Source organism: Gadus chalcogrammus, unplaced genomic scaffold (assembly GCF_026213295.1).
Source record: "Gadus chalcogrammus isolate NIFS_2021 unplaced genomic scaffold, NIFS_Gcha_1.0 GACHA089, whole genome shotgun sequence".
Classification (NCBI taxonomy): Eukaryota; Metazoa; Chordata; class Actinopteri; order Gadiformes; family Gadidae; genus Gadus; species Gadus chalcogrammus.
The window spans coordinates 27,719-40,066 of NW_026613524.1; the positions used below are offsets into that span (position 1 = coordinate 27,719).

Sequence of the window (12,348 nt, forward strand, 5' to 3'; positions counted from 1 at the left end):
GACCACGCCTCCACGTCGTCCATTAATTCCTGATAATGGACACCTCGTCGGGCATTATCCCTTACATATATATTAGGGCTGTAGTCATTAACTTGATAATGCTCACGATTAATCTGGACACCTTAAAGGTATGATAGGTAATTTCTGCCTCTAGGAGAGTTGTCGTCCTCACCATTTCCAGTGAAAATCTAGCTGACTCGACTCATGCAGAAATCATGTTCACAGACTAGTTAATGTATTAATCTTTTATTGACTTAATGTTTTATCACGGTTATTTATGTTATGTAATTTCATTCTAATGCTATTGACGCACGTAACGTTAACTTGCTAACTAACAATAGGATGAGTCGACAATCCCAACAGCTATAGATATAGTTCTATGAGGTAGCCCAGTGCTGTTGTCAGTGCTAAAAATAATCAGACTGATAATAACTTTTTGAGGGAGTTGAATGTTGTTTGAACTTAATAACTTTACTGTCCACATTACATTGTGTTCTATAGAAAACAATGTATGGTGACATGGATGGATAATTGCTCGCAAGTAAATGGCACTCATGCTTTTAGTGAATGGAACGCATGCTTTAAGAATTAGCAGGGGCTGGATCTATCGCGTATCGCGCCCTCCTGAAATTTTGAAGTTCTGCGCTTCCACATCAAGGTAGAGCCAAACAGTAACTATAATACCTGCTAAAGAGTGCAGTTGTATGGGTGTAGTGTCACTGATTCTCTGCTCGATGATGGGTTAGAGGAGAGGAATGGGTGTACTTCAGCATAATCTACCAGGGTTTTCAATGTAATTTGCCACAATCATTTTATGTCTTTCAATTAAGGTATCTTAATGTTGGGCCATTCCCAGCAAATTTTGATATTGCAATTTAATTGATCAATCACAGCATATAATTTGATTAATAAGATACATTTTGTAATCAATTGACAGCCCTAAATAATCTACATACACTCACACACACACACATACAAACCAACACACTATCAATTCATGTTTTTTTAATTATCTTGAAAGGAATTGGTTCCGAAGACACCAAGCCATTTGTTATGTTCACTCACTGGGAAGATTATTGTGGACCCTGTTAAAACAAAGTATGATACAGACTACGAGCGAAGGGCCATCGAGGAATATCTTAAAACGTAGGTTTTTAATGTACTCAATTATGTTCCAATTAATGTAATAATGGTATGAAGGAATTTACTGATGTAGTACCCTGGTCAAATCTCTCTTGGTGGTCTATTTGGAAAGTCTCTACTTTGAACACAAATCAACTTCACCAGAGACAGAAACAAGCCTTTCTGTCTTCTCGAATGAGTTGTATTCCTGTGTACTCTCAAACTTAAAATATATATATCTTTCAGGGGAATGTTTGATCCACAAATGGGGAAAGACTACCCGCTCGGGTTGTCAGATCTCATACCAGATCCAGAAATGAAGAAGAGGGTAGCGTTTTTCCGACTTCATCAAATTGAATAACTATCTACTACTTTGGCTTCTTTGATCGGTAAACATTGATTCCTCCATGTGTTCCGGCATCATGGATTGTTTTTTACATTTGAAAGATCAAACAATAATCACTGTACATTCTTGTCAAAAGGGAAATGGCAAATACTTAATAATTTGTCTGCTTTCTCACTGTAGCAGGTTGTGTTAATGCATCACTGGGTTTGGAATGCAGTTAGCAGCGACAAACAACATATTTCCCAAACTTGAAGGAGACCATGCTGAACTCTGCTGAAAACCCCTATCAAGCCTATTTTTAGCTATTCATTAGAATTACAATTTTAACTTCGTCATAGGTTTTTTTAGACAGATCTGTTTTAAATAGACCAATGTTCCAAAAAGGAGCTATAGTTATATTTCCTAAACTCAGTTCGTACTCTCACCTGATGAGCAATAGTTCCAATCATTTGTATCACTGTTGATTTCATTTTATATTTTACGCCACTATATCATTCCACAAGAATTATTTGATTACATGAACATATTTAGAATGTGTGCTTGAAATATGCAGGAACCGCAATCATTTACTTATAGAATTTAGTCATCAGCTCATACGCCAAAGAAATAGATCTGGCCCATATGGAACCTGGTTGTAATATAAGCTTGTCGTTGATTTATTTTAGTACTGTTTGTGCAATTCAATGTTCTTTTATTTTAATAATGCTTAAACTCAAAGAACAGCATTTAATTTCTGAATGAATTGATCAGTTAATCAATCAGTTTTAAATCATGCTTGTTGTATGGAGGGTAAAAAAAACGATTTATCATATATTTTTATCACTGGGGCAGATCTTTATCCGTCACCTATATCTTATTAAGGCTAGTGCTTTTATAATAAATAACAGCCATGGGGAATAAATAGTTATTTTTTCTTGAAATATATAACCTTAATTACAGTATGTTTTGCAGTAAGTGATTGATAAATATGATTGGTTTAATCCAGAGTTCACATCATTAGTTGTGTGTTTTTATTGAATGGTAAGGGTTAGACTCCCAGTGAGACGGCATGATTAAACCCACATTCAAGTAAACTCTGTAATTTTATATGATTCAAACCATGCCAAATTGTTGCCATTTTATTTGCAATTGTATTTGAAACATGAAATTGGATTAAGCATTTCATGAGGAAAAAAAAAAAATACGGTGAACTATGTAACGTTAAATGTAAACCCTAATAAAGTCAAACTTTTGAAACAAAGATAATATGCTGCAGCTTCTACATGCAATGTCTTTTTGGTCCTTTAATTGTTGATGCATTTTAATTTATTATCGAAAGATTCCTTACTAATTGTATGAATAAATATCAGCAGTTTTTACTTTCCACTAGATAACGTGATGTCCTGTGTGCCATTTAATACAAATTCTGTATTCACTTTGAAATTAGCACAACTCAAATAGTGGAAGATGAATTTTTCCTGTGTACTATAAAAAGCCCCACAATCAGGTGGCTTTGCAGAGCTCTTCCTAGCATGGCAAGAGCAGGCGTGCATGCTGTGGACTCCTAGACCACAGAGCGACACGCGCCGAGTACCATTGGCAGATGGGTGTCCCAGTCTCGCTGGGCTGAGAGGTGACGATGGCCAGCTGCGGGCCCAAGGTGTGATGGAATCTTTGCACCAAACGGTCACTCTGAGGTGCATAAAATATGGCCATTTTGTAGAGTGACGGAGAGGAAGTAGCGATTACCCCTGTCTGAGCCACGGGAAACTGTTGGACCAGGGGGACATTTGCGTGCCATACAGGGGTCCCAGCAGTCCTCAATGTCCCTCCTGAACTGATCCCAGTAGATGCTCTGGCAGAGAAGGCGAAATGTGACTCAAAGTGCCACGACCCTGCTGCTCCATGCATGGCTTTAAGCACCACCTCCCACAGGCCACTGGGGACCATTGCTGCCGACTCCCCAGTCCTCTCACCCGTTGCTGGCTTCTTCCACGTCCACTGCAGCACACCCTCATACAGACATAGAGCCCTTACTAATGCCCCAGCCCCTTGGTCGTTGTGGAGAACACGGCCACCGCATCTCACTTTGGTCGCTGCTGTGCCTCTACCCACTGTTGGCTGCAGATCTGTGTCCTGCACCCGCTGCTGTCTCCACTATGCCACATCAACTGTCTGCAGCTCCGGGCAAATGAGCAGGTCTACCTATCGCACTGCTGCACAGTCCTCCACCGTCTCCTCCACACGCGCCTCTCTCTGCTGGGTCTCCCACCCGTCAGTGGCACACAGGCGGTGTGAGAGGGCGGCTGCATTGGTGTGGTGTGCCCCAGCCATGAGCTTCCCTCTGATGTGGAAAGCCTGGAGCTCCTCCAACCACCTGGCCCTCTGGCTCCCTGAATTTCATGAGCCACTGAAGAGCAGAGTTGTCAGTCCTCAATGTGATGGGCAGGCCATGCAGGTAGTACTTGAAGTGCCTAAATGCACCACTGACAAGAGCTCCCTGCGGGTAACAAAATGGCAACAATAAGCCTTGTTGAACACCCGGCTGAAGTATGCCACAAATCTCTCCCCCTCAGACCCCACCTGGGAAAACACACCTCCCACACCCATACTTTAGTCTGTCTCCAGGCTTTAGGCAAGGTGGGGTCGGCTGGGGAGAGCACCGGGGCTTCACCTAGGGCACGCTGAAGGCGGCTGAAGGCTGCTTGAGGTGGCAGGAGATGTGTCACGCCGGGGCGGTGTCACATGGGGAGAGGGGAGGCATTCTCTGCTGTTCTTACTGTCGGTGTGAGATGTCACTGAGGAGGCATGGCAGGGGTGTCAATGGGGAGAGTGTTGTTACACTGGGCTGCAACCATTTACTTTTGGTACTGAGACTTCAGTCATAAACTGTTTGGGAAGGTAAATCACATGCACAATCACAATCACACTTCATAAGACACGTTCATTAATAAACCATCAATGGTGGGGACGGCTTAGCTCAGGGGGTAGAGCGGGTTGACTTGTAACGGGAAGGTTGCTAGTCCGATCCCTGGCTCCTCCTAGCATGTCGAGTTGTCCCTGACCAAAACACCAAACCCTAACTGCTCCCATTGAGCTGGCTATTGCCTTGCATGGTTGACTCCATTGTTGGTATGTGAATGTGCACTTTGGAATTTGAGCAGAAATTGTTTCAAGACCGACACCCTATCCCAACCACACATACATATCTGAGAAACAGACCTCCATTTAATAACAAAAAAAAGTTATGGGCAAAATGCACATTCACTTTTTTAATCTCACAAGGGAGTGGTGCGGGCTCCTTTTCATCTTTTGACCCCAGACATGAAAAATGTATCCACAGGCCAGTTGTGTTTATACGTCGTAAGGCACACATTTCCATCTCCATCCAACTGAAAATGGGAAACTGGAAGCCGTCTGCTTTTTTATCACTACTTTTTACTCCAGTTGAAGGCCTTTTCTCCCTTTTTCAAGATGGTTAGAAATGCTAAAATGCACACACGTTCCCTTGGGTCCTGGGAAGGACATCCTGAGAATTGGATGTCTAGTACTTTTTTTGGCCAATACAGGCTGGTTTTTTGACAAGGCCTGTGGCCGCAAAACCTAGTTGATCAGAACGTGGTGTTGAATGTATGTTTGTGTGATAGGAAGGTCCTACCACCCTGAAACTAGACAACCTTATTCCAGGGCAAGACTGGGCTCACTAGGCAATGTGTCGTCGGAGTGACGTCTTTTCTGTGTCATTATTGGACGTCAAATTTCGGTCCACTGAAGGGGTTGTTTTGTAAAGCCAGGCGACGTCTTCTAATCGACGTCTACCAAACATCGAATGTTGACGTCTGTGGGACCTCTGTGTAAACCTCTGCGGCTCTCTGAACCTCTGTGGACTTGTAGACCAAAGTTGTGAGCAGCTGAGAGAAATGGATCTCACTATCTTTTCCTTTTCTCTGATTTCACCTCCAATGTGTCAACAACCAAATCTGCCTTCTACCGGACCAAAATCAACTCCTCCGCCTCAAACCCCTGGAAACTGTTTTCCCTGTTCTCGTCCCTCCTCAACCCTCCCTCACCCCCACCTCCTTCCTGCCTCACTGCTGATGACTTTGTTACCTACTTTACCCAGAAAGTAAAGGACATTATCTCCTCTTTTATCCCTGCCTCCATCCTCCCTCTGCTTTACCCAATTTATCCCTCTCACCTCTGACGAGGTCAACAGAATAATAACTACTATCCATGCCACCACCTGCGCGCTTGTCCCTATCCCCTCCTCTCTCCCCCAGGATGTCTCATGCGACCTCCTGCCATTTCTCACCTAAATTATCAACTCCTCCCTCACTTCAAGCATTGTTCCAGCCTCTTTCAAGACTGCCAGAATAAAGCCTCTCCTCAAAAAACCAACTCTTAATACCACCGACATCCAGAACTACAGACCGGTATCTTTTCTTTCATTCCTCTCTAAAACACTGGAACGTGCCATTGCTAACCAACTGTCCTCCTATCTCTCATCTAATAACCTGCTTGACCCTCATCAGTCAGACTTCAAGAGGGCACATTCCACTGAGACGGCTCTCCTCGCGATGACTGTGTCCCTCCGTGCTGCCAGAGCTTCGTCCCTCTCTTGGGGTCTCATTCTCCTTGACCAGTCCGCAGCATTTGACACGGTGAACCACCAAATCCTCCTTGCCACTCTTGCTGAACTTGGCATTGCTGAATCAGCTCTTTCCTGGTTCACATCCTACCTGACGAACCGCACCCATCAAGTAACATGGAATGGCTCCTTGTCCAATCCTTGCACGCTTGAAACTGGTGTCCCTCAAGGTTCTGTACTGGGGCCTCTTCTGTTCTCCCTCTATACCAGATCTCTGGGCTCTGTAATTAAATCACACAGCTTTTCCCATCACTGCTATGCTGACGACACTCAGCTTTTTCTCTCTTTCCCCTCATCTGATAATGCCCTGATTGCAACATGCATATCGGAATGTCTGGCGGACGTCAGCACCTGGACAACTGCCCATCACCTGAGGCTTAACCTCAACAAAACCGAGCTCCTCCTAATCCCAGGGAAAGATAGCCCACACATGGACTTAATTGTCAGCGTTGAGAACATCACTGTATCTGCTTCTCCTACTGCCAGAAACCTTGGTGTGGTATTGGACAATCAGTTATGCTGCACCGCAAACATCACTGCGGTGGCCGATCCTGCAGATTTGCACTTTACAACATCCGCAGAATCCGGCCCTTCCTCACAAGGGAAACAGCTCAGCTTCTAGTCCAATCACTGGTCATCTCCCGCCTCGTCTACTTCAACTCACTCCTGAGTGGACTTCCTGCCTCTGCGATTTAACCCTTGCAGTGCATTCAGAATGCCTCGTGTTCAACCTACCGAAGTTCTCCCATGTGACTCCCCTCTTCCGGGACCTCCACTGGCTCCCTGTAGTAGCTCGCATTCAATTTAAAACGATGGTACTGGCATACAAGGCAGTCGATGGTACTTCCCCTGCCTACCTCCAAGCATTGGTAAAGCCACACACCCCATCTCGATCCCTCCGCTCAACTTTTCTCGGTTTTGGGACCTCAGTGGTGGAACGAGCTCCCTGCCGTTCTCAGGACCGCAGTGTCGCTCACTATTTTCCGAAAAAGACTCAAGACTCACCTGTTCAGAGTCCACCTCGACTCTGCATAGCCACCCTCCCCCTTCTGGCCACCATTTTACATTGTATTGTATTGCACTTAACCGTGTAGCAATGTTGTGTAGCAACATTGTATTGTGTTGTATTGTATTATAATACTTAACTGTGTAGCAACTGCAGTAGCTGCTATCATTACTGTAACACAGGGAATTGGTTAGCCTAGCGATTGTTTTACTTGCACTTGGTTCTATGAACATCCCTACAATACCGACAGCGATATATTGTTGGACTTCATATGACAAATGTACTTATTGTAAGCGTCTGCTAAATGCCCTAAATGTAAATGTAAAATGTGTAAGTGCTATTTATAGACCAAATGTGGTCGTTTGCAGACGTCTTTTCACTATCAAATTTGGACTGATTTTAGAGGTTTTTTTTATACCACCTCTATAATTTATTTATTTTATTTACATGTTTTTGTTTTTTTTGCCTTCTGAATAAATAGAAACTGCGATTTATTTAATTGCAGCGTCGGATAAATGAAATGGACCATTCATTGGCTCCCATTCACTCTCTTTCTCTCGCTCCCTTTCACTCGCCCCCTCTCGCTCGCATGCTTTCGACCCATCCATGAGCTGGTGAACACATGCACACATGTAGACTCCCCCTGTCCACATTTTTTGTGGACCGGTCGGGATTAGAACCAGCCACATTCCGGTTACTGGTCCAACTCCTTAACCAGTAGGCCACATGCCAGTGCACACCCAGAAAAACACACCACACAAAGAAATAAAAACACACACACACAGTCGCACACAGACACAAAAACAAAGAAGACATGCATAGGGCAATTATTTCCTGAACTTTTCCCACTAACTGCATTTCCAAAAAAATAAATATAAAATAAACCAGGAAACGTAAAATAACAACAAAAAATCGAACATACAAATATTACATCATGTATACATCTCCTGCACCTGTCATAGGCGTCCAAATGACGTCCAAAGATTTACCCAGTTCAAATGGTACAGAAAATATCTTGAAACATTATGCCCTCAGGCTCCTTCCAGGACACCTGGATGGCGCCGGGCGACGACGCCTGGACCCGCACCATTGTGGGGGCCCCGGGGAGCCCGTCGGCCCACAGCACGGTGAGGCGGGCGCTGGCCTGCGTGGAGCCGGCGCTGTTCTCGGCGATGCACTGGTAGACGGCGTCGTCGTCCTGGCTGATGCCGTAGATCAGGGGTGCCCAACCAGTCGATCGCGGTCTACCAGTAGATCGCCGACAGATCCCAAGTCGATCGCGAGGGGTGAAGAAAAAAAAAAAAAAAAAAAGATTTTTTTTTTTAATTTTTTTTTTTAATAAAATTAAATTAGCGCGGGACATATACGCGCGGTAGCGCATGTGCTGTTAACAGCAGTTGAAAGCCGTCAACAGTAGTTACACACTCCTAAACGTTGGCATGGCTGAGGGGAAACAAGCTAAGACCTACCATTTCCACTCCCCACGGACTTCAGTGGGGGAATGAAACCCCCACTGATTCACGATAACCCCCCCCCCCCCCCCCCCCCCCGTCAACAATTGTTCTCTACCCCCCCCCCCCCCCCCCCCCCCCGCTTGAAGGTAGGTTTGCTTGTAGATCTCGGGAGGTTGGCTACTTGAAAAGTAGATCTTGGGTCAAAAAAGGTTGGGCACCCCTGCCGTAGATGGTCAGCGTGCTGCGGGAGAGAGAGACACGGAGAGATCACAGCTACAGCCGGGCCTCTATCACAGCTACAGCCGGTCCTCTATCACAGCTACAGCCGGTCCTCTATCACAGCTACAGCCGGTCCTCTATCACAGCTACAGCCGGTCCTCTATCACAGCTACAGCCGGGCCTCTATCAAAGCTACAGCCGGTCCTCTATCACAGCTACAGCCGGTCCTCCATCACAGCTACAGCCGGTGTGTGTGTGTGTATTTATATGCGTATATATATATATGTGTATATGTATATGTGTATGTAGTGTGCTGTCTATGTGGACCTTCCTGTGTCTTGAATAAAGTTATAATAATAATAATATATTTGTTATAATGAATTAAAGATCAGATCACATACAGTCATTTGACGGCACTATCACGTAAATGGGTTAACTTGTGAATTTGTAATAATGGATTAAAGCTCACGAACTAGGAAGCTGACGCGCCGATATTGTTCAATAATTAATAATGAAGCAATAATATTAAACAGAGATTTTGTCCATAGCAGAGGACATGCCCTACGGAGAGCACACACACACACAAACACACACACACACGCGTGATAACCGTCTAATCATAATAATAATAACCGGAGATTCAATACATCTCGGAGGACACACACACACACACACACACACACACACACACACACACACACACACACACGTGATAACGTCTAATCATAATAATAATAACCGGAGATTCTGTCCATAGCAGAGGACATGCCTAGGCCTATGGAGAGCACACGTAATAACAGTCTAATCATAAACTGTAAAGAATTCAAGTCATGCATTGTTCACTTACATTTGACTCTTGATCAATTTGTAACTTATATAAGCAAGCAGCTGCAGCAGCGCCATTTTGCGAATGAGAACCATGTAGACTCAATCAATATATGTTCCCGGGGAGACGGAGCACTTCATTTCGTTTGTTTTTATAGTAACAATATTTGGCCAAAACATTACTAAGAAACGAAATAGTTCATCAATGAAAGGTGGGGTGGCCATTGGCCCAGCGGCCACATAGGTTCCAGCGCCTGTGTTATGTTGCAACGAATTGTTATTGTGTGGCCACAAATTATTATTTCGTGGGCACAAATTATTGATGTGTGGCTCGGGCTGATGAACATTAAATTGTAACGTAGTTTGAGAAGTAAAAGAAAGACAATGACAATCGTCATGTTGTACTTACCTCACGATCATTGTCAACCATAAAACTTTGTTTTCCCCAAGAATCCTGTCTTCTGCCTTTATGTTGGGTAGTCCAAAGGCTGCTGATTTTATGTTTGTTGGACACCGTAACAGTGTGTCACTATCTTATTGCCTGCATGAGAGATCAATGTTGTTATAAGCTGTTACGTCTTTCTTAGCGATCGCAGTTCAAGGCCGACTTGGGCTGTACCACTTCAGGAGGGGGCGCTCCCCTCTAGAGTTGTCCCCTCAAGACAAAATTGAATTGGTTGCGCCGTTGACTCCATATATGGACATTGGAATGCGGTTTTCCGTCGCTGCAATGCTGCCACTGTGGCTGCTGGTAAATCAACCAGAAAGAACTCTACGGCGTTAGTCTGAAGCCATGGCACACGAATATACATTAACTTGTATATTTGTAATAATTAATTGATCCTCACCAACTAGGAAGCTGACACACCGTTATTGTTCAATAATTAATAATGAAATAATAATATTAAACTGAGATTTTGTCCATAGCAGAGGACATGCCCTACGGAGAGCACACACACACACACACACACACACACACACACACACACACACACACACACACACACACACACACACACACACACACACACACACACACACACACACACACACACACACACACACAAAGACACACACACACACACACACACACACACGTGATAACTGTCTAATCATAAACTGTAAAGAATTCAAATCATGCACTAAATATTAAATTGTTTTAGAAATGTTTTAGAAATGTTTAGGGTTTTACAGTAACTTTTATTTATTAAATGAATTCATTAAATGAATGAATTAATTAATAAAAAGTGTGATTTCCTGAAAACTGTCTCTTCAATTAATTAATCATGAAAACATTAAGGCACGGGTCTGAAACTGCAGAAGAAAGAAAATCCTCCAAAATCAACTGTCTGACCAAAGGGTGTCAGAATGTGTGAATTTTAAAGGGCAAGTGGGAAAAAAAAAAAAGTCCACTTTTTTTCCCAGATTATCGTTCAGTGGCTCTGGGGGATCCTCTGTTGCGAATCTGGTGGGCCTGGAGTCAAAGGTCGCCGCGCGGCGGCCAACGAGACTTGTTTTTACAAAAAGTGCCGTAGTGCCCTATAGTGAAAATGACACTGTCTCCGTTTAATTAGGCATCGACGCTTTAAGGTAGGGGTCTGAAACTGCAGTATGTGTTATAGGACACCACAGGCAATCGCCTTGTAGAGTTTCCCAAGTGTCAAAGGTCAGCCGTGACCTTCGACGGCGCGACCTCCATGACAGTCTATTTCAGCATAATTCCTAAACGCTTTGAGCCGGCAGTCTGAAAACTGGGTGTGCGTATCAGGAGCTAAGGCTCATCCACGGTGAAGAGTTTCAGACCCGTGCGGTCTTCCCAAATGTCAAAGGTCAGCCGTACAAAATTGTAGACACTTTCTAATTGAGAGAAGTTCCCCGAATCGAGTGAGGCCTTAAAAGGTCACACGGGGTCAGGAATGCTTTTTTAGGCTGTGATGGAAAATCTACATGTTGTCACATTTTTGGTCTATGTATGAATTTAAGTTTTGTTGCTATTCTGTGTAATTTGATATAGGGCCTACGTTCTACTTCTTGTGGGTCACCTAAAGTGTAAACCGTCAAGGGTCGAGTGATGCATTTTGATTGCCTTCCCTTTCTTTATCTTTCGTGTGTTGTAAATCAGCTTTCAAGCAATGCTTTGATGTAATGGGCCTGTTACTCGACCCCCTGGCTAGCATCAACGAAGGAGGAGGGTTACATGGCACAGCCGCCGACCCCTCAAATGGCATCGGGGGGGGGCTTCAATAGAAAAGATTACCATCTGGTAAACAAAGGCTTTTGGGTTATTGGGGGACACACCTCCTCCAGAGCCCCCAAAGGGAATAAGATCTCATCGATTCAAACACTCGGTGGACTTTTGCAGCGTACCTTCAGAGAATGAAGTATCACGCAAAGAGAAGCTCCCATCTGAGGCCTCAGATTATTGTAATGTATGCCTGTTGTGTTGTTTGTTGATGCATGTTGTGATGTATCTTTGTTCGTACTTTTATTACAAATATATATGATCATTAATTGTCAACAGTATTGTGTGCTTTTTTGCATCTAAATATCTCATCTGCCTTAGACGCAAACTCTGATAGAGAAATTGCCGCGACAATTTGGGGGCTCGTCCGGAGTACCTAACCTGATGATCCCGTGAAAAATCCCTAGGTGTCTGCCAAGTCAGGTCTGAGGATTCGTTCTCAGTCCCAAAGCTCTACCTCGCCTCCAGGTGACTGTAACCAGACTAATGGGGTCGAGCCAAGGGTGT

General features: G+C 44.1%; 1 protein-coding gene across 5 annotated transcripts in view; it reads left to right on the forward strand.

Moving 5' to 3' along the window:
* The window catches only part of LOC130378566 (uncharacterized), a 30,340-nt gene extending 27,608 nt beyond the window's left edge, over positions 1-2,732 (forward strand). For 3 of the 5 annotated variants that reach the window (XM_056585311.1, XM_056585314.1, XM_056585313.1), the window contains exons 21-22: positions 1,022-1,146; positions 1,369-2,732. In XM_056585311.1, coding sequence (XP_056441286.1) covers positions 1,022-1,146; positions 1,369-1,483 — 240 coding nt within the window. In that variant the 3' untranslated portion in view covers positions 1,484-2,732. The remainder of the gene's footprint in view (positions 1-1,021; positions 1,147-1,368) is intronic. The other 2 variants (XM_056585312.1, XM_056585315.1) reach the window with 2 other exon arrangements.
* Positions 2,733-12,348: the final 9,616 nt, after the last annotated feature.